This window comes from Bicyclus anynana, chromosome 11 (genome assembly GCF_947172395.1).
Source record: "Bicyclus anynana chromosome 11, ilBicAnyn1.1, whole genome shotgun sequence".
In the NCBI taxonomy this organism is placed as follows: domain Eukaryota; kingdom Metazoa; phylum Arthropoda; class Insecta; order Lepidoptera; family Nymphalidae; genus Bicyclus; species Bicyclus anynana.
Genome location: NC_069093.1, coordinates 69342 through 95841, shown reverse-complemented (window position 1 = coordinate 95841; position 26500 = coordinate 69342). Strand labels below are relative to the sequence as shown.

At 47.9% G+C, this 26500-nt stretch overlaps 2 protein-coding genes across 5 annotated transcripts; one reads left to right on the top strand and one right to left on the bottom strand.

Annotated features, from left to right (window-relative positions):
- Nucleotides 1–233: 233 nt before the first annotated feature.
- On the top strand, nt 234–1739 carry LOC112051454 (28S ribosomal protein S33, mitochondrial). Of its 3 annotated transcripts, none has more exons than XM_024090094.2 (3): nt 234–374; nt 811–998; nt 1323–1739. In XM_024090094.2, exons 2-3 carry the CDS (start codon nt 825–827, stop codon nt 1506–1508), a joined length of 360 nt encoding a protein of 119 aa, XP_023945862.1. In that variant the 5' UTR covers nt 234–374; nt 811–824; the 3' UTR covers nt 1509–1739. The 3 variants fall into 3 exon arrangements, with proteins under 3 accessions (XP_023945862.1, XP_023945864.1, XP_023945865.1); XM_024090096.2 differs by lacking the exon at nt 234–374 and adding an exon at nt 379–489; XM_024090097.2 differs by lacking the exon at nt 234–374 and adding an exon at nt 412–544.
- Nucleotides 1740–1820: 81 nt separating this feature from the next.
- On the bottom strand, nt 1821–25775 carry LOC112051462 (tuberin). 2 transcript variants are annotated; one of them, XM_052884358.1, is made up of 24 exons: nt 25329–25775; nt 25128–25261; nt 21748–22791; nt 19141–20520; nt 18955–19068; nt 16920–17056; nt 16718–16843; nt 15902–15980; nt 15117–15217; nt 13869–13970; nt 11919–12012; nt 11394–11534; nt 11031–11141; nt 10565–10638; nt 10223–10486; nt 9327–9535; nt 8774–8847; nt 8561–8694; nt 7994–8175; nt 7419–7534; nt 7087–7163; nt 5569–5845; nt 5272–5448; nt 1821–4628 (listed from the first exon to the last, which is right to left on the bottom strand). In XM_052884358.1, the coding sequence occupies exons 1-24, from the start codon at nt 25399–25401 to the stop codon at nt 4422–4424; spliced, it is 5427 nt and encodes a 1808-aa protein (XP_052740318.1). In that variant the 5' UTR covers nt 25402–25775; the 3' UTR covers nt 1821–4421. The 2 variants fall into 2 exon arrangements, with proteins under 2 accessions (XP_052740318.1, XP_052740319.1); XM_052884359.1 differs by lacking the exon at nt 13869–13970 and having other exon boundaries at nt 25329–25772.
- Nucleotides 25776–26500: the final 725 nt, after the last annotated feature.

Genomic DNA, 26500 nt, shown 5'->3' with positions numbered 1-26500 from the left:
TCTCGTACATCTCAATTTGTTTTGACTTTTGATACGGTAATACGGATTACGGTTTGATAATTGATAGTTGATTTGTTGATACGGCTAAAAATATTTTGATTTTGACATTTTGGCGCCTGGCGGCACAAACGTCAAATAAAACATTAAAGAATATTCCAATTAATAAATTTATTAAGGAATCAAGGATCAAGGAGACGAATAAACGTAAAACGATTTAATTTTGACGTTTCATCAAAGACTAAAATAATGTGGGAACGTTTCACGTTTGTTCGTGCTGACTTGTCTGTGTAAATCATGTGCAAACTTAGACCATCTAAAAATATTTTTTATTGGTCTAAGGGTTTGGTGTAAACCATAGCGTAGAATTTTTAAAGGTAAACTTAACTTTAAAAATATAAATTGACTTACCCAAAGATCACTATAGACAAAGATTACAGTGTATTATCTATAGACTAGAGACTTACCTATTAATCTGTGTTTTGGGTTAAGGTTAGAAAATAGTAAATTTCAATTTATTATTATTTATCATTGTCACCTATTTATGGTAAATTAAAAATTTTGTGCAGATATTGCTTTTATTCTATACTAGCAGACGCCGCGCGGTTTCACTCGCGTGCTTTCTGTTTGTTTTGAATAAGTGAATAAAAATAATCTATCATAGCACTCGGGGATAGTATAGCTTCACAACAGTGAAATAATTTTGAAATCGGTTCATTAGTTTCAGAGCATATATCTATTCAATACAAACCAACAAAGAAATCTTTATATTAATAGTATAGACTATTTATTTTATTTATTAATGTATTTTAGATTAGTCCATTATAATGGCAACGAATTTTGTAAAGTATTCGCAACTGATAAACAACAGCACGAAATACGCGCAGCGAATGAAACGGCTATCTAACAGGATATTCAGCGAAGTGGCGATTCCTACCAATCCCAAGTCTATGAAAGTTGTGAGCATGTTCTCGGCGCGGCCTCTGCACACTAACGAAGAGGTTTGTTCCCAATGCTAAGCGAGGTGCTATTTGAAAAGTTTCAACAATCTTCCATCGAATCCATGAGCTGAGCGAATGATAATGATCATCAAGTCTATGGACATCTGTCTGTCAAAAGCAATATCAGTATAATATCCTATGTTAATAGGAGTTTTTGTTTCTTGGTTTTATCTTTCAACTCTGCCATTTCTGGTAAAGATTTCTTATAAAGATGCATTGTTGCGGCTTTGATATTAATGTTTCTTCAAGAGGAGTGCCCTGTGGCTAATTATTTTATAGTCTTAATTTACTCATTTAAGCCATACACTATATTATATATTGTAGATCATCCACTACTACCCGCGTCACGTGGAGACAGCAACCCTGATGCTGAAGCTTCGCGAGTATGGGTTGTTCCGTGACGAGCACCAGGACTTCAAGGAGGAGATGAAGAGGCTCCGTGCGCTGAGGGGCAAGGTTAAAGTGTGGAAGAGGAAGCTCAACATGGAAGAGAAGGAGACTCAGAAGTAGAATGTATAAACTATTTATGACAACGTAGCAGTTAGAAGCTTGTCGTGTTGATATGGTCATGTGTGTGTGCTGGTGGAGTCCAATCACATTGTGTTAACAAAAGAAACATTTACTAAAAGTTCAGTCAGGTCAGGAAAAGAAAGCAATTTTGCTTGCACAGGATACATTTATTCCTAGTTGCTAGAGTTAGATAATAAATGTTCTTGTAAATAAATTATTATTGTTAAACTGTGTGATGTGTTTTATTAACAGTTCCCGGTGGCTCAGGGTTCTGTCGGAGGATATATACACAAATAAAAATAAAACATGGTAAAAATAGCCATCATTTATTCGATTACAAAATCTTTCGTCAGGAAATAAATTGCTACATAAAATATTTTAACACGAAATGCCTAAACACAATGACTGCAGCGCCCAGCGCTGGGCACGCGCTGAGCCCACGAGCGGCGCAGTCCCTCGGCGGACTCTCCGTATATGTATCTGGGCGCCAAACCAGTACTTCGCTCCGAACACGAGGTGCACCTTTACAGCGGGGCTACTACACCTGTTCGCTCAAAGCGTACAGTTTGACGAATGGTACACATCACTGACATTGTGTACATCGTACAAGTGAGCGCGCGCCAGCGACGAGCTACATACTCGTAGTCAACTCCGAATATAGAATAGAAAACAATAATGAACCGTAAACAATAACTCATAAAACATTCATTTCGTTAACGTAATTACATAGTTGCCAGTGCATTACATCGTGCCTCTACATGCTGCGAGTCGGCCGCAGCTGCTCGCTGCAGGCAGCGTCGGCCGCTCGTGCAGTGGACGCTGCTCGGCAACGGAACAACAAACAAGTCCCAAGTTCACGGGCATTTTGACACTATAGCGTTAGGAAACTAACTATAGTTTTATTTTTCAAATCGCCTTAATTTTAAAACCTACTCGTACGCGAAGTGTTAAGTCTGTTGTTGTAGCACTAATTCACAGAATAAGACCGAAGCTCACTTAAAAACAGCGAGCCGCGCGCCGGTCACGCGCCGGGCACGGGCCGGTCACGCGCCGGTCTCTGTCCTGTCTCAACTTAGCCGTGCAGCATAAACGCACAAACAGATATATTTGCACAACATTTGCCGCCCGTACGACAATTATTCGTGCTCTATTATATTAGTCGTGCTCGCTCTGCGCGTGTTGCGGCATACACCCGAGTTCCGACAGCGGTCAACCGGACGCCTTTATCAAACTTCTTCTTACACGCTATTGACTTACCTACATAGGTAAGTAGTTAAGATCATATATTCTGTGAATAATCCATTATCTATTGGTCAGCGCGCACGCACGCGGTGCCGCACCCGCGCGCCCGGCGAGCGCACGCACCGCGAGCGCACGCACCGTGAGCGTATGCGACAATCTCCTCTCGATTCGTAAGCGAAGCGTTGTACAAAAACCAGCCGTGTATATCATTACCATGTTATTTATTCAATCGCTACACTATTATCACATCTCACAAAAGGTAGAAAATATTACAAGTGGGTCGTGTAAACGTTACTTTTGTGTCTATTACCTATCGATAGTCAGATTATACATAGTTCAGTAACGTCGAGGTAGTCGCGCCCCCGCCCGCGCCTCACCCCCGCGGCCGCACCGCGAGCGATCTTTGCCGGTGACGAGTGACGAACACCGGGACGGAGAATAGGATTTACACGTTCAAATACTAATGTTTACTGAAAGTTAAAGAACTTCTCTGACACTCTGGCTGCACGGAAGCTGAACTCGCAGTTCAAAGTATCTGTTAATGTAATCGTCGGCGGCGCTTCAATTCATGTCATCACAAGAGAGACTTCCGCCGGACGGAGCGCACGGCTCGCGAGCAGCGGCGCGACTCGGACGAACGGTACGGGGGAACTGACTGTGTTTGTGCAATATACAACAATCTATCTACGAAAGTACCCAAGTTGACATTTTATATTATGCTTTGTTTGCAAAACAGCGACGCTAATGCGTTAAGTGAAGTTTGTTGAACGTGTGAAGCGACGAGACAACTAGAACAAAAGACATCGTATGTAGCTACGAGTAGCATTGTTGATGAATTTATCCAAGTAGGTACATATAAGGTTAAGGCTCACGAGGTGTTATTTGTTCTGATCACCACTGATTATATCAGTCGATCAGTCCGGCTCCTTATTTCATATTTGGGGATGTAATTGTGCTCAATCTGAAGTCTCATCGTATCGCACAGATCGCAGTGATGCTGCGAACTGCACCGCGCGCCGCTCGCCCGCGCCGCAGTCTACGGACTCCTGTACAGTATTCCACGTGACGTGGCAACTTTATACACTTGAATATCCTTATATAACTTTATATATTGCCAATTGCTAATAAAAACATAAAGTCAAGTTTCTTTGACATTTAATCATTGATGTCGTATTTTATTTGATAGTCCAGGAACAGCAGCGAAACGTGCACCAGCGCGCGGGGGTGCGGGGCGCGGGGCGAGCCCGCGGGGGTGCGGGGGGGGGGGAAGCTGATACATCAAGTTGGGCCCGCCAGGGGTGACGACATGTATTAAAAAAGTTATTCAACAAAAATAACAAATCTTTTGACTAGTTTTAGTTTTACTTTTGATGATAAAATGATAATTAAATCGCTCGCACGGGTCGAGCCGCTCGTGATGTGCTGCGGCGTCACCGGTCGGTGATGGAGTTGATCGGAACGGTCGCTGCGTGCGCTCGGCGTGCATACGCGGAGCTCGAACGGCGTTCACCAGTCCGCCGTACAGACTCGCACCGTTCGCTCGGCGGCTCGCTCCGGAGTGTGACGTCACGACGGATGTGTGGCCGACGCACCAACTTAATTACGCAACGAAAAAGTGAAAGAGTGCACGCGGTGCGCGCAGCCGGTGAACCTCCGCCGCTGCGGCGCGCTCTAGGTGTAGTCGTTGAAGTCGTCGATGGCGACCCGGCGGTGGCGCTCGGGCGCGGCGGCGTAGGGCGCGGGCGCGCGCGCGGCGGCGGCCTGGCGCTCCGCCTCGGCGCGCGCGCGCAGCCGCTTGATGAGGCGCAGGCGCTCCAGCGAGTTGGACGCGTACGCCTCGCCGCCCGGCTTCAGCGACTGCGAGATCTGCGAGGCCAGCTGCGGAGGAAGCGACGCGTTAGCCTCGTCGGGCTGTGCGGGGCGGGTGCAGGCGCAGGCACGCCGCCGGCGCGTCCGCCAGTCGTGTGTTGTGGACGAGGGACACTCGTTGTTTGCGCGTTTTATTGAAGCCAATTCCCGAGTGATTTTTGTGATTTAGATGAACCTTGTTTGTGAAGCCTAAAATAAATTATCGTTGTCGAGCTCGTTAGCTTGTTTGTCGGTTTTGTACACTGTATTGTTGGCGGTTGGAAGAGGTGTATGTTTTATGCTCGTGAAATATATACTTTATTAATTGTTATTGTGTCTGTGCTGTCTTGACGTACTTTGCTTGTGGAGGGTCTGGCCTTGAACTGGACGCGTTGGTGAGATACATAAATATTTACATTACCTCTCAATCTCGACCGCTGTGTAGCGCAACGTCTGGGTGGTTCGTGTCCCGATACCCCGACTGAGGGCCCCAGATTTGAAGGGAACACGGACGGGCTGATACATACTTTTTTGGTAGCAGAGCGTGGTTCACTTTAGAGATATTACCCCGTTTGTGAGCGGCGAGTTAACTAATCATCCGTTACTTTGGGTTATCCGTGCTCCATGGGCTCCACCACACGATGCACACACACACACAAGTGTCGTCACTCACCGCGGCGTGCAGCGCGTGCTGGCGCGCCAGCAGCGCCACGTTGCCGTCCGACACGCACTGCGGCTCCACGTGCGCCAGGAACTTGCCGCGCAGCCGCTCGTCCTTGCTCTTGAGCGTGACGCGGTGCATGCCGTGCTCCATGGGCTCCACCACCACGATGCACAGGTTGAAGTGGCCCTGCGCAAGCGAGCAATGTGTCGACAATCTCATACTAACTATACAGGCCAATCAGCCTTCAAGGTGATCAGAAGTAGCACATACAGGAAACATTAATGTGATTTTCCTGGCGACGCTCACCTTGATGGTGAGGATGTTGAAGTCGTGGCCCGAGTCGTTGTACACGATGGACACGAAGTCGTTGCCGATGTACTTGCGCTTCTCGTTGCAGTGCGGGTCGCGCGCCAGGCTCGGCATGGCCGTGGCCACGTGGAACAGCACCTGCATGATGTCGTCGCTCCACACGTACGTGTAGCGCCCGTCCTTGCCGCCCTTCTCCAGGTTGAGGAACAGGTTGGGCTCCTCCGCGCCCTCCAGCGGCACCAGCGTGCCCAGCTGGCGCAGGAACTCCATGTACCTGCGCACGGTGCATCCGACTGAGTCTAAGTGACGGCATACTAGCGAATGGTAATACAGGGTGTCCCGTGATCAATGGATAAAACGCAAATTGTAGGTACAAACGTCATTTATCTTGTCTATGTCAATTTTGTATAAACATACCAAATAAAAATAGTAATGGTCACTCCGCTGCAAAAATTCTAATAAATCGAATTTACATAATTGGCGACCGTTACAGGACCACAAAAAAAAATACAAAAATCTTTAGAAGAAATCCTAAACCCTCCGTAGTATCGCGACGGAACGCAACCACAGCGTCCCACAAATATCATGACGATCATAATATCACTTACAAACACCATATTCATCCATCCATTGTGTAAAATACCCATCAGCACTAAGAGTAAACTCGCAGCCCTAAGTTCTTTTTTCGACGAAGACAAAATAATACGAGTAGACGATCAGCTCGATGCAGCAGCGCGCGGGAACGACCAGAGACACCTGATCATTCCAGACAGTAAGCATCATTTAATAAAAGTATTGTTTCGGCTGAAGCACTCGGGGCCTCAGGTTTTGTATTCTATTAGAGAAACAGTATGGCCACCGCGGGCCAACGACGGCTCCGGTGATGGGAAACTTATATGAACAGCATGTGACGCCTGTTTTTCCATTTCATACTGTAGGATTTCGGGGGCCGCATTCAGTGTTAAATAGAAAGGGTCGTGGTACAAAAACTTCAAGTGCCATCTATGTATTTTCATAAGTTTTCGCTATAAATGTTTGAACTTGGAAGTGGTTAGCGATTTATCAAAAGATGTCCTAATTTCGGCACTCAATAGGATGATTACAAGTACATCATCTGTAAATATTAATTATTTTGTACAACGTCATTGATCTTGTCTATGACAAATTTGTTTAGAAAGATTAAAAGATTAAAACAGTAACGATCCCTTCGCTGCAAAAAATTTAATAAATTATTTTCTTCTCACTTGTGCAAAATCTGTAATTTACACTTAGTTTTGTAGTATTTCGGATTTTCCAATTTTTTTTACCTTGAATCAGTTTTTCAATGTTGTAGCTGTCGTAATTAGGATTTTAAAGATCTGAATTTTCCACACCACCACGTCACAGGGATATTCTCAAAACAATTCAAATTAGATTTAGATAATTAGGTGGCGTATTTACCATTTGCGTGTTATCTACTGATTACGGGACAACCTGTACAAAGCCTCGGCACGAGCCGGCCGCCCGCAGCCGTACCTGACGCTGCCGTACTCGTTCTTGAGGATGGCCACCTCGTCGTCGTGCTGGCCGCGCCCCACGTACAGCACGCCCACCTGCACACAGCGGCCACGATTGGTTGTCACAGTATTCAAAATAGCTTCTTCTTGAGCTATTCATGTTCTAATTCTCGACAAATTGGCGGTATCCATGACATGACGAACATGATATAAACAAAATTCTTATACACCACATTCATTCACTAAAGCATAAGCCGGAACCGACTTCTCGCTGCGTTCTTCCATACAATACAGATAAAAGACTTCATGAAAACGAGCGACTATTATCATAATGAGTAAATGAGTGGATACCTTGTATGTCTCGACGGGCGGCACCAGGTCCAGGTTCTTGATGGTGCGCTCGTGGTGCTCGCCCGACACCTTGAGCGGCCGCTCGCTCAGCGCGCTGGGCGGCGCCACCGCCTCGCCTGCACACGCGCCGTACTGTACCGCGGACTACTGCCGTCTCTCTCTACGTTACGACTTCCCGTCGCCGACTTACATTACCTCCTTCGATATCTTTATAATTTTCATCATCTAACTAACTAACATTAAATAGATTCCTTACAATATTACCTTTTTAATAATTTTTCGGATCATAGGGTATAAAATAAGCTTTGTAATGTGAAAATATAATAATAATAATGGTGAAAATATACAAAACATTATTTTTTTATTTAATAACTTTATAACCCGAAAGGTTTCCTTTGGGTATTCTGTATTTGAACGACACACCGACCTCGACCCAAACCTGCGTTATCACTTCCCCGAGATACAAGATATCTAACCTATCACGCTTCACGAGATTCATAGACGAAACTAGCTTCTCGCTGAAACGTGCCGCAAGTCATCCTCCCGAGTGAGGCGGGGAGACGGGCGAGCGGTACCTGGCACGGACGGCGAGATGGGGTACGTGCTCATGTTGTGGTACAGCTGCAGGAACACGAAGGACGGCGACACGCCGCCGCCCACCGCCGCCGCGCCCGCCGCCGCTCCCGCCGCCGCGCCCGCCGCCGCGCTCGCGCTCGTCGCGCCGCCCGCGCTCGCCGCCGCGCTGTTCCGCAGCTCCCTGAAGAAACGTCAAGTATTATTCGCAAAAAACAGCCTTTAAATCAGTCACTTGCGAGTCGAAGTCATTAACGTAAACGTTAAATATTGCAGGCCCCAGAACACCCCCTTGGGACACCCCAAATTGAATAGTTCACCACACACACATATTGCCAACCTTTACAAAGCACTTACGGTTGTTAAGAACGCAACGTTAACGAAGTAATTCAATGCAATGTCAGTGATACTATACGCATATATCTTCAGTTTATTTTAATTTTTAATTTATTTATGAGAAATAATATCGAAAGCCTCACCCAAATCAATATTTAGCTAAGCAAGTTTTAAACGTATAAATCGTGCTCAGTCGCAGCAAGCGAGTGCTGCACACTCTGCGGTTCACGTACCGGCTCCTCCTGGTGGGGCTCATGACGGAGATGGTGTTGGAGCGCTTGGAGCGCGCCAGCGGCGGCAGCTCGTCGCGCGCGTCCGCCCGCGCCGGCTGCTGCGCCGCCAGCACCACGCGGCTGTCGCTGCTCGTCTGCGGACATCGCGCGAGTTACTACGCTGCGTGCTGCGCACCGCACGCGCGCCGCGCGCCGCACGCCGCACGCACGTACCTTCTGCAGCTGGTGGTGCGCGGCGCCGCTCGCGTCCGCGCCCGCCTCGCCCTCGCTCTCCGGCCCCGACGTGCCTGCACGCAGTTCCAATTTTAAATAAAAGTAAAAAAAAAATCAAAATTAGTTTATTTCAAGTAAATAAGTAAGTTTCAGTTTATTTTGTAAAGACACTAACACTGGTTGGGAAGGCAAGTATAGGCGATATCGACTTCTCGCATCGATAGAATGATGTCAGCGGCAGCGTGGCGTAAACGTATTTTATGTAAACAATTTGTAAAGTCAAGACACAGTTAACGCAGTAAAAAGCATTGCATTGTTAAGGAAGCGTTCGATTACAGGGTCAGAGTAGCGATCGACGAGAATACCAACGGTCTCGACGAAATGTCACGCTTTTCAACTAGATGACGCGCTGTAATGTCGATAACTAATATGATAATCGGTACGCTTGTAGATGACATTCTGGTGACATCTGTCTGACTGAGCACGGAAGAATTGTGAATAAAGGCTGAAAGATAATGTGTTTGCAGGACTTTAAGAACAGTGACTCACTCACCGGGATCAGATTTGTAGGTCATGAGATGCGGGTGCGGCTGCGGCTGCGGTTGCGGTTGCGGCTGCGGCTGCGGCTGCGACGGCGGCTGCGGCGGCGGCGCGGGCTGCGGGCTGGTGCCGCACATCTCCTCGGGGATGGCCTCGCACGACACGCGCATGTCACTCTTCTTGTTGACCTTCTTGGTCGCGTGCATGGTCAGCGGCGCGCTCCTGCGGGGGACACGAGTACACGCTTACAGTGTCTCTGTATTTGTTGTTACTATTTAAATTACTTGTAACATCCTGTTAAATTGTTTTTTTAGTCCTGTGGCAGCAGGATGAGGTCGTCCACGTCCACCGTCAGCTCGCAGTCGTGCAGCGGCGCGCCCTTCCACGAGGACGACATCTCGGGCGAGGAGTTGGAGCGGGGGAGGGGCAGTGGCGGGAGCAGCGGGCGGTACGCACGTGGGTTCGCAGCTGGGCAGCAGGATGAGGTCGTCCACGTCCACCGTCAGCTCGCAGTCGTGCAGCGGCGCGCCCTTCCACGAGGACGACATCTCGGGCGAGGAGTTGGAGCGGGGGAGGGGCAGGGGCGGGGGCAGCGGGCGGTACGCACGTGGGCTCGCAGCTGGGCAGCAGGATGAGGTCGTCCACGTCCACCGTCAGCTCGCAGTCGTGCAGCGGCGCGCCCTTCCACGAGGACGACATCTCGGGCGAGGAGTTGGAGCGGGGGAGGGGCAGGGGCGGGGGCAGCGGGCGGTACGCACGTGGGCTCGCAGCTGGGCAGCAGGATGAGGTCGTCCACGTCCACCGTCAGCTCGCAGTCGTGCAGCGGCGCGCCCTTCCACGAGGACGACATCTCGGGCGAGGAGTTGGAGCGGGGGAGTGGCAGGGGCGGGGGCAGCGGGCGGTACGCACGTGGGCTCGCAGCTGGGCAGCAGGATGAGGTCGTCCACGTCCACCGTCAGCTCGCAGTCGTGCAGCGGCGCGCCTTTCCACGAGGACGACATCTCGGGCGAGGAGTTGGAGCGGCGCACGGGGTGGCGCGACTTGCCCTCGGGCACCACCAGCAGCATGTCGTCGTCGTCCGTGGTGCTGGACGAGCTCTGGCGCTGCGGCGAGCCGGGGATGTTGATGGGCTGCGTGCCGAGCCGCGCGCCCGTGCCCACCACCGAGTCGGAGCTGCACAGAGACACGTCTGGTGAACTCCTGTACTCGTGGGAATCAACATTCAGCTACGCTTGATACGAGCGAGCTCACCTGGATTTGTGCAAGTCGGGCGCGTGCGAGCGCTGCGACGCCGAGCGCGACAGGCGCGGCGAGCCCTCCGAGCTCTGCGGACACAACACGCGTCAGGGAGCGAGCGACACAACACGCGACGGACGCGCGTCTCCAGCGGCCGCGTCGGTACAACGTCGCAGCAGCAGAGGAACATCGAAAATGAGTGCACTTTAGACCGCACGACTGAATGAGAATTTCTTTCAAAAATAAAATAATGCATGAATAAGAAACTTAAAAATGAGTAGCGGTCAGTGGCGCCATCTCTCGTGTCGTACTTGCTTAACACCAGCTCCCACTGGGCAGTTCACAATTGTACCGTTAAAAGAATAAACACATTACACTTGCTGTATCGCAGTCCCCAGTTAGCTCCCCGTGTCGAAGCGTGTGTAAGCAAGTTGTACTTCAACAATGAGCAGCCCGCGGCCGAGTAGGGAGGGGCACGCACCAGGTCGGGGCGCGAGTCGCCGACGCCGCTGGAGAGGTCGGCGCTGAGCGGCGGCGACAGCAGCGCCAGCACGTCCTGCAGCGGCCACTCCTGCAGCTGCGACGAGCTCATCTGCGGCAGGCGGCGGCCGTTAGCATTCACATGGCGCTGGACACGGTTAGTCCACGAGGCGGTGGACGAAATGAGGAATTCAATTATTAGTAAAGTCAGTTTTTTGGCCACGGATATTATAACTGAGCAACGGGACAAGAAACCTTCTAATATACAAATTCTCCTTTTTCAACTATAAACTTCCCAAAATTCCAAAGAAAGCGTCAAATAGTGAACAACAAACATGTTGAGCAGCCGCCGTGCGACACTCACATGGTTCTGCATGCGCAGCAGCCACGACACGTCGCCGGTGGGCGAGCGCACGTGCAGCTCGGCCCAGCGCGCGCACCAGCACGGGCACGAGCCCGCCGCCGCCAGCTCGCCCACGCGCGACCAGCCCGCGCTCTCGTCCTCCTTACAACAAAACGAGTGAGCTGTACCCGACACGATTGAAGTAAACCTGCTGTCAAAAATACGCCTCAGGCGTAACTGAACAGCAACAGGTTCTCGAAGTTTACAAAAAGGGGTCGTTTCAAAGTTTTCAAAGAACGCCATCAACTGGTACTTTGAATTACAAACACTGTTTCACTGTGCCTGTGGATGGCAGTACGCATCTCAAAACCCTCGCCCGGTTAAATTTTTCGCAACTCATTAATTTATTCACTGCCCAAGTCAAGGGTGCGTAAAGAAGTTTTACTTCATAATTTTTTTTCATTATTATTAACGTAGAAAGTAATGTCAGCGAAGGAGGATTTCTCGCCGAAACTAGTAAATGCAACGAGAACAGCGAAGACTCACCACTTCTTTGGATATCTTCTCGAACCGCTGCGTGAACTGGTTGAGAGCGTCGGCGATGGGGTCCGCGGTCTTGTTGTTCTCCGCCGAGTTTTGCCTGAAACCGACGCGCCACTGTAGCGGAGTGACACACAGGCACATGACAACATCTATTGCGAACACAAAATAAACGTTGACGAAGCGCCAAATAAGTGAGCGGCCGACGGTCCGACACGTACCCGAGCCCGACGCGCAACCGTCGAGTAAACGAACGCTCCGACAGAAGCAAACGGAGGGTTTCACTTTGTAACACGCGATTTTATCAATTTACGTTTCACAATTTAAGTTGACAAATTCGTCTCGAATTACTCCGAGAAATACAAATCGAGTCTTTAGGGTGAACGTCGAAATTTTTTTAGTAAAATAATAGGACGGGGAAAAAGTAATTCATTTGTTACGTGATTTAATGAATTTCAAGATTTTTTTAACGTACGTAACGATTTAGCTCAAATGTACACCGTTTTGTTCTTTAATCTGTTTCCATTTTAAGGGTAGCCTCAATGTATCTTTCATGTTAGGTCTTGGTGTTAATTGGCAAAAAACTCCGTTTGTTTTTTGTAGTCTTCTCTAAAATATTCATCACTACGTAATTTCTGCAATGCAGGAAAAAGATGGTAATAGCGTGGTGCAAGGTCGGTATCTATATTATAATAAATACATCAAAATTTTCCAACCAAGCTCACAAAGTTTTTGCCGAGTCACTATAGTCGTATGTGGCCTGGCGTTGTCCTCATAGAAAACGACTCTTCTTCTGTTGACCATTTCTGACCAGTTATATTCAGTTTGGCTATAGCTCTGAAGAGAGATACCCGACCCGTCATGTTTTTTGACCTTTTTGATGTAGCACACAAACATCAAGCTTTGTTAAGTCCACTCTTGTGCAAACGGCTAATAACTGCTCTATGGCCATTCTTCAGCTCTTGGGCGATGCTACAACTACATGAACAAAACCGAATAAACCAAATAAAAAACAGCAATACATTTTTTTTGCCAAGAAATGTAGCCTTTAGAATGAGCATAACCATGCTAATCATTGATGAATTCTTTTCGAGATGTCGAAGCCATCTACCGAAAAAAAATGGATTACTTTTTCCCCAACTTAATAAAACATTTTTTTAATTTATTGATGGATTGATTCATTTTGAATCGAATTTGACAAAAGAAGTAGTTTACTCAAATATTGACAATTCAGGCTCCGGTAATGTTCAGACGACGATTAAACTGTGCAGTACATCACAATCATCAGTGTCAAACACAACACGATCTACGAGGATACACGTAAGTAGGAGTTTCGTGCAAGTGAGCATATTTTTGGAAGCTGAATTTTTTCAAAGCAAGAACAAAACATGGCAAGGCAGACGAAGCCGAAAATAGACATTTGTGAATATAAAAGTTGGAGAGGAGAGGGGCGGCGGGGGCGGGGGCGGACATTCGGGCGCGGGCTGGTCTTCTTGTTCTACGACTATATGTAAATTTGTTACTTGACCAAAGTTATAGGAATTCTATTTGCAACAAAACAAGTTTAATTATTTGATGTGCTTCTGATAAATGTAACTTCAACGGACTGTAACGGCCGACGGGCGCACCGGCGAGGGGTTCAAATCTCATTTATCAGAAGCTTTAGTTAGATCACTCTTTATAATATATATAGACTTTCTCCACCTCAAGGTCGCCGGTCTGTAAACAGTTGAAGATGTAATTTTATGATTTTGATTTTTATCATTCGTCAGCGTGTGACGTGCAAGCGATTCCATGAGCCTTCCAATTCACGAAGGCTCAATTTTAGAGCGAAGGCTCAATTTTAAAATGACATGAACATAAAATCTGTCCGTCTGTCTGTGAGGTCCGGCTAGCGGGCAGCGGTACGCGGGGGAGGGCACGGTGGGGTGGCGGGGTGCGGGAGGTGGCGCCGACCTGGTGGTGTGTCCGCTGGAGGGCGGCTGCAGCTCGGAGATGGACAGGGAGGAGCAGGAGGTCTCGGCCGAGCGGCTGTGCTGCAGCGAGGACTTGCTGTAGCTACAACACACGGCGCCGTCAGCTGCCGCGCGCGCTCGGGCGACGTGCACTCATTTACGACAAACGCTCCGAGTGCTATGGGTCTGCGAGGTAAACTCGCTCATTCACTTCCGACAACTTTAGCGAAGTGATTGATTTGGTGTAAATTAGCGGATCGTCGCCCGCACGAGCGCGGCGCGCGGCCCGCCGGAGCAGCTGGGCGCCGGCTAACCTGAACAGTTTCAACGCTGTGTTGCCAGTGAAGGTTTTATCGTCGTCAAATTAGTAACATGCAAGTGTCTGCAATTTCTAAAAGCCTTATAGATTTCGTCGAATTTATTTTTTTAGAAAAAAATATTTTTATTTATGGAATTAACATTTATAAACTGAAAAAAAATTTATTAAATATATATTATTTAAACTTTACCTACAACATTGACAAACTAGACAAACCAATACACATGATCAGCGCGCGAAATCTCTAAAACAGCTCAACGGATTTCAATGATCTTCAGCATTGGCAGAACACTCGCATTTGTGCCGCGGGAACGTGTCGCGCAGCCAGGACGTGGTCCGCTCCTGTCTGTGTCGCTCACAGTTCGTCAAACGAACGACCAGTACAAACAAGACAATTACACAAATACACACACAGATAAGTACAAATGAAGTGAAAACGCCCAGAAGTATGTGATGCGCGTCCTCGAGTCAAACAGAGTACATAGAGATGCCAAAGCGACAAGCGAAGCTGCGTCACCCGCGGCGGCGGTGAGCGATCGTGTCGTACACTCGAGCCGATCGTATCGTACATTCGTTTGGAGTAGTGTCGGTTACGAGCGAAGTGACTCGATCGCTTTTGTGATGTGAACTATTCTGAATTTATTGATTCATAAATTAAAATAAACAAAGTAACACTAAACCGACGACTTGTCACTTTGATAATGTAAATTTCAACATAAATTTTGACAAAATACAAGAAAAAATCAAAAATTCCTAAAAGAATATAAATACTTAATCACAACAACCAAACCGATAGACGAATTGGTGTAAAACGATCGAGTCACCTAATTTAAAGTGCGCATTAATTCAAGAAGTAGAATGATCATTATGTTACTGATCAGCGTCGGTCGTGAGCGTGTGGAGGCCAAGTCGTACAGGGTCAGTTCTCACCGCTTGACTTCCGGCGCGGGCGGGCCGGGGGGCGCCGTCCCGGGGGGCACCGACCCGGGGGCCGCCGGGCCGGGGGGCTCCGTGCCGTCGGTCACTTGCACCTGCGGATAACAATGATGGTGATTTGCATGACATAAAACTATTACTATATCTTACGTCGGATGTTTGCGTCTTCTTATGTTTGATGTTTACCGATGAGTTTCCGATCGCGACGATGCTGACGTCGGCTGACACTGATTTTCATGTTACCCCGAAAACACTCACGCAGATTCAATCAACATTGACTATTTTTTTTACATAATTAATTAATAAAATATATCGAGAACAAAGAGAGTAACGGTCGTCAAGTATCATAAAGTTCAGTAGGCCGAGGCGCTACCTGCGGGCACACAGCCGTCCCCCGCCGGCGCGGCGAGCGAGCGAGCGACCTCGTCTGTCGAGTGAGCCCGCGTCCACTTGAGACATACATTACTCGGTTGAATAACTTCACATTAATGTTAGTTTCTCCGTTATTAGTTATTAAAATATCATTTTTAATTCTATTTGTTATTCATAGTTTCTTCTCCTTTTCTTTTATTTCTACTTGGTTTTGTTTTCTTTAAATTGTTAATAGTTATAATATAGCATGTTGTGACTACTTACAAGTAAGTCTACAATTATACCTTTATGATTTTAGATCTAGATCAATTGTAATCATCGTCAATTGTTAGTATTAATTGACACGACAGTGAAGGGCTAACTTGTCATTACATCAGTCAGTCAGTCGCAGCACTGCCAGTAGTTACCGTGGGCGCGGGCGCGTCGGGCGCGGCGGGCAGCGGGCTGGCGGCGCTCTCGGCGTGCTGGCGGCACAGCGCGGCGCACCTGCGACAGTCGCGGGTACAGCGCGCAGCACGCACGCACGCACGCACGCACGCACGTACGAAGTAAAACGCTTCATATTAATTACTACTTACAAATGGGGATGATGACTAGGTTTGAATATTATATTGATTTTTATGAGAATTTCGGGTAAATAAGGTCAATATTAACTAATTTACATGTCAATATCAAAGATTGAGTGTTTGCAAAATAAATAAGATTATAAAATTTCAAAATTTACTTAAAATATTTTGCCGCAATTAGATGAAAATTCATACATTCTTAGCTTGCTAACATTAAACATAACATTTTCAAAATATGAACTGTATTGTGTTCAATAATATCACAGCTGATGTCACTTGGTCAGCTGTTTCGGTTCTTCCAAGCCCAAGATAAAAAATCTCAAACATCTCGGTGCGAGAGTTCGGCGGAGTCAGCAGCTCGAGCAGCGACGGGATTGTTGACGTGTCTTCGAAGGAACCTTTGAATCTGCAGCCGCACACTGCGGCGACTCGTGCACGTGCACTATAAGGGCTTTTGGTTACATGGCATTTGTGGGAATCGTGAGACTCGATAGGCTTTTGTTCAATAATAATTTGCCTTTTAAATCACTTCTGATGTCAACCCGACTCCGCATCAGAAGTGGGATAGAGGACTTGTACAAATACTAAGGCGTACCGATAGCTTAGACATTGATCCGAACTGCGACTGTCGGTGTGATAGTAAGCAGGGATACTCACCGCTCGCACAGGCCCTGCTTGAAGGAGTTCTGCAGGCAGCCGGACGTGGTGACGGTGACCAGCTTGTGTCCCACCAGCCACGTGCACGCCTGCCCGCCGCTGAACAGGAACTCCGCCGTGTCGCTCCTGGGACAGGCAGACAGTACAGTGACCGGCAGCTCCGCACGCCCCCGTCGGCTGCACGCGATGTGTACACACGCACCTCTGCGGCTTGACGCTGCAGGGCGTGAAGGTGTAGCGCGCCAGCAGGTCCACGCACGTCTCCGTCAGCTCCACGTGGAAGGCGGCGGGCGCGCCGCGGGAGCCCGACAGCGGCGCGCGAGACACCGCGCGGGAGCCCTGCGGACAGTTCATTCGACCGTGAGAATCTGTGCTTCGTCTCGAACTCGCCTACACCGATTTTGCGTTCGCACATAAGAAATCACTATACTTTCAAATTAATTGTTGATTGGAAAGTTGGTATAAAAAACTAAATAAAGTTTTTTCTACGTTGTCTGTTCTTTTTTCTACGTTGTAGATGTATTATATTAAACGTTTATAGTACGCAGAACCGCCGAACATACACCTGGCCCTGGGAAGCTGCGTTAGAGGCTAAAACTTCTCAGAAGGAAGATTGTGGCGCGACACGAATTCGGTTTAATGATTGCCGCACGGTGTCCTGTGAAGTTCTGACGTCTGCAGCTCGGGCCCCCGTCGGCTCCGGCACATCGATGCCGTGAGCGCTTAGACCATTAATAACAGGACGTGGTTCGCTAACCGTTACCCCTCTGGCAAAGATCAAAAATCTATGATCTAATGCGTTTATAAAAACTGTTGCTACAGAATCGATGTTTCATCGTTGTAATCGTTTTCGTCCTGTAAGGAGCTCCCTAAAAATGCCGGTTTGTGTAGTTAAATGGCATAAAAAACGGCCAAAAACTTGTAGTTTAGTAAAAGATGGAGTAACGTTTCATTTGAAAGTATTTAAACCTTAATTTTATCAAATTTTTAATAAAAACAATTTATAAAAAGAATCGATTCTTTTGACGAAACAGCCAAACATCGATCAGTAATCGAATATTCTATGTATTTAATCTGTTGACAGTCTAAGCAATGTCACAGTAAATATGCAAGCAGTAGTTTGACTTCATATTAGAGGTCGAAACGCGAGCTATACCTCAATTTCAATTTCAACTTACTAGTTAAATAGATTTTATTAATTAGAGATAAGACTAACTCACTAACATACTAAACTTAAAACAGATACACTAACAATATACTAACATAGAAAAAAAAATTAAAACTGTTACTCTTATTAATTGAAAAACTTGTTTAATGTAATAATGTAAGGAATAATAAAGGCTTTGAAATTGAGAAAAACATAAGGGATTAAAGGGCTAACATAATCTACGGAACCCTACACTGCGCGTGGCCCGACACGCACTTGACCGGTTTTTTAATATTTGGTTACGTAGTGTGGAGAATACCTAGATGGCATCACCAAAATAAACATATGAATACGACCTATCCTTCAAGGTCATTGATTAGTATCAGCCTTATTTAAATCTACCAATCAAAAAACAACACGCATTTTTAGATTGTAGAAAAATATTTTATTTGTTTAGTTTGTTTTCTCATTCAGAGAGGAGACTCGAGCTCAGCAGTGAGCCGAATATGGGTTGATAATGATGAAGCGTGAGCGCAATGGCGCGCATTGGAGCGGTTTTCCTCTTTGAGACCTCCTCGTCAGACTTTGCGCGATTTCATTTTCATGATTCGGAATTGAACGGTTTCTTTTGCAGCTAACGTAAAATTTGTCCCATTGTCACATTAAATTAGCTTAAGGCGTCCTCTACGCGCTATAAATCTAGTGAGCGTGAGGATATAGGCATTTTTAGTTAGTTTTGAAACAGCATTTATATTTAAAACAAATAAAAATACAAATGAAATTATTTGGTAATTTTGCAAACATGACCCTTGCGATCCCTGACCATAAACGGCCCAGCGAAGTCAGTGCCTACGAGAAGAAAAGAGATTAGAGATAGTGAAGAGAAAACGCTAGAATTCTCGAAATGTCTAGAATGCCACAAACAATGGATTCCAAGAAGTAGCCGATAGAAAATAATAAGAAACTCACAAGCTGTTATAAACAATTTTGTAGGTCCTTATGGTTTTAAAAATAAGGTCCTTCTTGCAGTAACAGTACATGTAAGTGACCGTGTTAAAAGTAGTTTGAGTACAGCTTTAGCGAAGGTTACCAGACTGGAGCTGCGCTGGCGGTTGGAGGAGTCCTCGTTGGCGCCGGGCGGGTAGTTGTTGCTCTTGAACGCCTGCTGCTCCTCGAACGGCATGATGATGTAGTTGTGCAGCCCCTGCGGACAGAGCCTCGCTGTAGTGTCGCCGAGCGCGCGACGCGACGCCCCGCGACACCGCGCGACACTCACGTGGATGATGAAGCGCACGAAGTTGCGGCGGTACGACAGGCGGCACTTGAGGAACCAGGCGGCGATGACGTGGTGCGCCAGCGACACCACGTAGTGGTTGTAGCGCGACGGGTTGGTGTACGGCAGCAGGATGGCGAACACCGACATGTACTGGTCCTCCACGAACGACGCGAACACGCGCGGCAGCCGCGTCAGCGTCGACAGGAACTCCAGCATGGGGCTGGCGATGGCCTCCGTGTCCGAGATCTTGGACAGGTCCAGCAGCACCTCGGGCAGCATCTTCACCATGGTGTCGCGCGTCTCCAGCGCGAACACCGTCAGCGCGTTGATGTACGGCTGCGGCGCGCGCAGCACCATGCCGTGCCGCAGCAGGCAGCGCACCACCTTCTGCTGCGTCAGCGGCTCCAGGAACGCGTGGTGCGACGCCAGCGCCGCCAGCGCCGGCAGCGCCGCCGCGTGCAGCTCCGACAGCGGCAGGCGGCGCGAGCGCTCCGCCACCAGCGCGCACAGCGTGCCGGCCAGCAGGTCCAGGTCCTGCGCGCGGCGGCCCAGGCACGGCGCGCGCGCGTGCAGCAGCGCCGGCAGCGCGCGCAGCACGTGCGCCAGCACGGCCCAGTCCGCCTCGCCCGCCAGCGCCGCCGTGAGCGCGCGCGCCGCGCGGCCCGCGGGCAGCAGCGCGGCGCCGGGCGGCGGCTCGCGCGCGGCGGGCGCGGCGCCGCGCGGCGCGGGCGGCTCGGCCAGCAGCAGCGGCGAGCGCACGTCGCCCAGCCCCACGCGGTTGAGCGCGTCGGCGCGCAGCGCGAACAGCACGTCGAGCACCTGCAGGCGCACGGCGGGATGGTGCAGCAGCAGCGCCGGGCGCCGGTAGTGGCGGTCCAGGTGGCCCAGCAGCGCCAGGAAGGCGCGCGCGGCGTGCGCGGCGGGCGCGCGCAGCAGCTTGTCGCGCAGCAGCTCCAGCAGGCCGGCGGCGGCCAGGCGCAGGTCCGACGTGTCGGCGTCGGCCGGGATGGACACCTCGGTGACGTACATCTCGAAGGGCCGGTCGAGGATCTTCTCCAGCTGGTCGATGAGGTCGACGCAGGCGTCGGGCGCGCACAGCTTGGCCAGCTCGGGCAGCGCGCGCGCGGCGGCGGCGCGCACGGCCACGTCGGCGTCGGCGGCGCACGCGGCGCACAGGGCGCCCGCGCGCTCGGCCAGCTCGTCGCCGTGCGCCAGGCGGTGGCGGCGCACGTGCGCCAGCAGCGCGCCCAGCGCGTGCAGGCGCACGGCCAGGCGCGGCTCGTGGCGCACGTAGCGCTCGGCCAGGCGCAGCGCCGCGCCCGTGTCGCCGCCGCCCAGCGCCGCCAGCCGCTCCGTGATCATGCGCATGGTGGACGCCTCCTGTGCCGGAGGGGGACGCCCGTCACATGTGTGTGTGTATCACAGGACAGACCTGTCTGGTGCTAAGGGCCGCTGTTTGTTCTTAATTTTAAGTAAATTTTAGGGAAACCATTTGGTGTTATTTTTTCTATTATATAAATTTTATATTCATTTCCAAAGTAATATAAACCGGGTGTTATGTAGATAAACAGTTATTAAATTATAAGGAGGAAAGATAGCAAATCTTTCCTCCTTATAAAAATTTGTTTGTATTTATTGGTAGGCCCTGAAACTATTGAACCGATTTAAAAATCGGTTCAATAGTTTCTGACTTTTGACTTCGACTGACAAACTGTTTGACTGTTGGGAAGTGTTTCTTAAACACAAAGTGTGCAAAATTACTTAAAAATATTGTTTACATCGCGTGCGCTTCAAAAACTATTGATATAAAATAATGTACTACAAGTTTTTAGGACACAACCCTAACCCTACCCTACCCCAACCCTACCCCTATACTTCCCCTACTAAAAAGTCAAGGGGTAGGCCCTTTAAACGTTTGTATAGGAAATAGAATAGGGTTGTTTTTATGGTATTCTCGGTAATTATCCTAATTTTTCTCACCTTTTTAGACCTATTGTTGTCGCCGCGAACTTAGAAAAATGAGCGGGCAACATTGTGACGCGCGCGCTGCGGCCGCCATTTTTGTTGTCTATGGCTGACCGCTGCAGCAAAAGTTATGTCGGTGAATTAGTGTTTTTTGGTTTCCGTATGACCATTTGTTGAAATACACAATTCTCGACCTACACTATACACATTCATATCAAAGTCAAAATTCATTAATTACAAATAGGCTTAGTTTACAAGCTCTTTCGAAATGTCAGGTAATCATATTAAACTTAAGATAATAGTGATAATAATTATTCGAAAACTTAAAATTTAAGTTACGAGGGTTCCAAACGCGACTTGGTCCGAGAAGAGCCCACAACAAACTCGGCCAGGTTTATCCTTTTTTAGTTTACCATCATTTAACAATAGCATAAGTAGCCTGTCATGTAATACATTTACGTAATCATTGACACTATAAAACGACTTTTCTATAAGCTTACGTTTAATATCGCCCGTCAGCTGGGGTCAACCCACCCAGGTCAACTCGCGACACTGCGACCGTAAGTATTCATTGCCTATCTAACCAATTCTTTACCTTCATGAACATTTGAAGACCAAGATAAGATAAAGCTGTCAGCTCACCGGGCGGTCGTGGCCGCACTCGTCCAGCAGGTCCAGCAGCAGCTCGGGGTCGCCGCGGTACTGGCCCGCCTCGTGCAGCGCCTCCACGGCCGACAGCAGCGCGTGCACGCGCGCGCGCACCAGCTCGTCGGGCGGCGTCAGCGCGGCGCGCGCCGTGTCCAGCAGCAGCTCCCACGTGGCCTCGTGCAGCTCGTGCGGCGCGCGCGCCACCAGGCTCTCCAGCGCCACCACCACCTCGTACGCCACCACGGGGTGCCGCGCCGCCAGCGCGCGCCGGAAGGCCGGCAGCACGGCGCCGGGCGACGCCAGCGGCGCGGGCACGCGGCGCGGGCCCCACAGCGCCATGCTCACGTAGAACACGGCGCCGCGCGCCAGCCCCGCCGCCTCCTCGTCGGCCGCGTCGCCCGCCGCGCGCACCAGCGCCAGCAGCCGCTGCAGCGCCGCGTGCCCCACGTCGGCGCCCAGCACGCCGCGCATCAGCTTCCAGCTGCTCTGGCAGTGCGCCTCCACGATGACGGTGCGGCACAGCGCGCCCACGAAGGCGCCCAGCGCGGCGCGCGGCAGCAGCGAGTACGACAGCACGGCCTCCAGCAGCGCCAGCCCGGCGGCGACGGCGCCCGCGTCGGCCGAGTGCGCGGCCAGGTGGCCGGCGTGGTTGACGACGCCGTGCACCACGTGCTCGTCCAGGTACGCGGCGTTGAACTTGACCACGTTGGTGACCAGCGCGACCAGCTCCAGCGCCAGCGGCGGCGGCGGCGGGCGCGCCAGCCACTGCAGCGCGAAGGGCGCCAGCGCCTCCTCCACGCCGCGGATGTCCTTGCCGTGGTTGGTGAGCGCCTGCAGCAGGCGCAGGCGCGGCGCCGCGTCCTCGGGCGCGTGCGCGGCGTGCGTGCGCTGCAGGAACTGCAGCAGCACGGTGCGCATGAGCGACAGCTCCTGCCCCTCCGCCACGCAGCGCAGCAGGCCCAGCGCGGCGTGGCGCGCCTCCGCGTTGGGGTCCTCCAGCAGGTCCCGCGTGCACGCCCAAATCTTCTCCACTCCACCCTGGAACCACAACGAACGGTCTCCGAACGCGTCACTCCGAGCCGCGGCGCGACTGTTGCATTCAGACGTTTTGTGTGATTCTGCACATTGAACACAACAATAAGATTTCGTACAATATTGTTTTGTATGGCCATACTGTTGACACTTTGCCACTGTACTGTACTATTGTTTTCTTTCACGGGAATATCTTCTATGATGAAGTTAGCGCCTAGTTTTGCAAGTTGGTCTGCTATCTCATTGTCACCTATTCCTGCATTGTTACCCAAGTTATTTAGATGTATATAAATTGTCAGACTGATCAGAATTCCAAGCACCAAAAGACCATTTAGCATAATTTCAATGTTTAGCAACAGGGGCAGCAGCACGAGACTTCGACATTGTACCACCATGAAGAAGAACTAATATTTACAAAAATAAGTAAACAACATTAAAAATTAATAAAGTAGCATGCAAAGGTGGCCTCATTGCTGCATACAATCTCCCGGCAATCCCTGACGACAGGACTTGCACAAGCTGAAAGTTATTAACTTATATTATAAAGAGAAAAGGTTTGATTGTTTGTTTCTTCACATTGAATAGGCTCTGAAACTACTGAACCTGAAAATCCACACTTTTCGGTTTCTACACGACATTGTGCCGGAATGCTAAATTGCTAGGCGGCACAGTACGTCTTTGTCGTAGGGTGGTATCTAGCCAGGGCCGAAGCGTCCCACCAGCCAGACCTGGACCAATTAAAAAAACCTCAATTGGCCCAGCTGGGAAAATTTGGATTCCCTACAAACCACAAACTTTTTTATAATAAACTTTTTTTTTAATATTAGTACAGATAAGTTGATGTAATGCAACAATATTAGCTGAGTCAAGTCCAGTTTATTGGCATATCACATTCTAGTAACATTAAATAGTTATGTATACTAATACTATAACAAGGAAAGATTTGATTGTTTGTATATAATGAATAGGCTCCGACACGACTGAACCGATTTGTAAAATTCTTTCACTGTTGGGAACCTACACTGTCCCAGAGTGCTATATCTTATTCCCAACAACAAAAACAAGAATGACATCGGTGGAAACGCACGTCGCCTGCAGGTAAGATATAAATGTATTAGTTGCAACGATTAGACAACTCAAACACTACAACAAAGGGTACATACAATAATGTTTTAGCTTTACATCTTTACACTAGTGTCCAATAATACAAAGGACTCTACACTCCCTGCTCTCTTTACTGTATTGTTTGACATTCAACATACTGGTATAATGACATAATACTTTTAGTAGGGGATATTTAACTGCTATTTAAGTTGAATGAAGGAATCCAAACATAGTAAATGGATATTAATGATTATTTTGTTTGATTCCTTATGTTGTTGCTAATGATGTATTTATTTCAAAAAGCTACTCTGAAAATAGTGCAGGTTTAACTGTCTCCTTTATCAGCCAAATTTATTATAAAATTACAACAAAAATATACTAGAGATCTTTTTAATTAGCTCAACCATTTAATACAAACACAATGCATTTGCATTTTATTTTATTTTTCCATTTTGCCCTTCAAAAGTGACTTTTAGAATTATTTTATAGCTATTTAAAAGTAATTGAAAAATAAATTTTGGAATTTTTTCTTTCCAAATTGATTAAAATGTTTAATGAAATGAAAGTTTGGCAAAGCCTTTAATTACTGCCTATATTAATGAGTTCCCGCTTTAGTAGCATAAGGATTTAAATAAAAAAGGAATCATTCAAATCCATTCAATATAACCGAGCTCCATAGTATAAACACTCACACACTCCACAATTTATATATTTTGAAAAATGACACTAACTATTGTAAAAGTACATTCATCAAATATGAACTCAATAAAGTATGAAGAATGGTTGATCTTCTTTAAAATTAAAGTATTAAGTGTACACCCAATCACAGAACAAATTAATTATGGATGATTGGAATTAATTAAAGATAGATATGACAAAACATTGAGCTAGAATAAGAAGGAAACTTATGGCTTGTCTCAGGTCATCCGGTGCCTGATACAGATAATTGTAATATTTTAGGTATAACTTTATACAAGTTTTGTTTTGGGAGCTCTTTACTGAAGGGTGATGGCTCAAATTAATAGTGACTTGATTTCAAAACAAAAAAATATTTGTAACATTTTAACAATATTTGTTAAATATCATGTATATATAAACAAAAAAAGATGACATAAACAAGTAGATCACAATATCAAACGTGAGACCTACAATTCTGACAAACTGAGGGAAACTATGACGCCACTGTAGTTCACACACTACGTTGAGCCATCAGTGCTCGCGCCGCCGGCCGCACTTACGTCCTGCACGCGCAGCTGCAGCACCCTGTCGCTGAGCTCGCGCACGGCGCGCAGGCGGCGGTGCAGCGGCGACTCGGCGCCCAGCTCGCGCCGCAGCTCGGCCGACACCTGCAGCTCGCTCGTCGCCGCGGGCGCTGCACACAGAGCCGCCGGTCAGCGCGCGCCACACCCCGCACAGTACACACCGTAACCGTTACCCACCGGCAGCACCCTTCTTGAAGAACACTTTTAACTTGTCGTGAAGGGACTTGGTGTCCCTGTCTCGGGAGCCCATTGTGCGCTGCGGCCCGGCGTCCGGTCCCTGTTGTCTTACGGCTAGAGCGAGGCGCGGCGATTACCTATGCGTGTGAAATTGGAAATAAAAACACATATTTGTTAAAATTATTGTCGCTACCGCTGTGCTTTGCTATTCACCATCTGACAGTTAGCCCTCCCTCCGCACAGCTGACAGATATCAATTCATAAATTCATTACAATGAGTATAAACGACACATTAATTTCAAATCCCCAAAAAATTGTATTTTTATTTGAAAATTGAGTGTTTGCTACATTTTAAACTTGTAAACGTATAATTTGCAAATTTATGAAGTTTCAGCGTAGTAGACAAAATGTTACTGTTTTCCACAATATTATTTTTGAACGTAGTAGATTTATGTCATTGTCACTGTATTATTTTTTTATTTTTCATTAAATACGACGAGGCTTAGAATTCTAGCATTTTCATAACTGATGGCTGCCCAAAGATTACAATATGTATTATTGGAAATAGATAGGCTACTCTAACTTTTTTCGGAACGCTTGTGATAGCGCCATCTAGTAAATAGCTACAGTATTTTTAGTATAGTATCCATTATGTTATAAAAATAATAATGCATATTTTTTGTAAATAAGAGATTTTTAATTTTGTAATAGTTGAAGAAACTAATTGAGAAAAAAAAATAAAATAAAATAAAGACAAAAAGTTTTCCAATGTCCGGGCTCGACCTCAGGATTATTTAATCGTATCTGTGATATGCACCACTAGGCCAATTCACTATATGGAATATCGTTGAAATTAATGTACGGTTACTGTCTTTCTTTAATAATCCCTTTGCTTTAGAAATACAAACACATTCTTCCTATTGCACGTTAAAATTAAAAGGATAAATAATTCTTTTTTTTTCATACTTACACGGTTTAAATCTCTAAAAACATTATAATACAGACACACCACAAGTAATGGAATTTACTATCCTGGAATCTAAAATCTAGGATGTAGATGGCGCTGATTCATAAAGATTTCACGTTCTTCTAAGTTCCCATGGCATGTGGCTGCCGTCTTTTAGAACGTTCGTGCAAGATGACAGATTATCTGACGCAATAAAAAAGGTCAA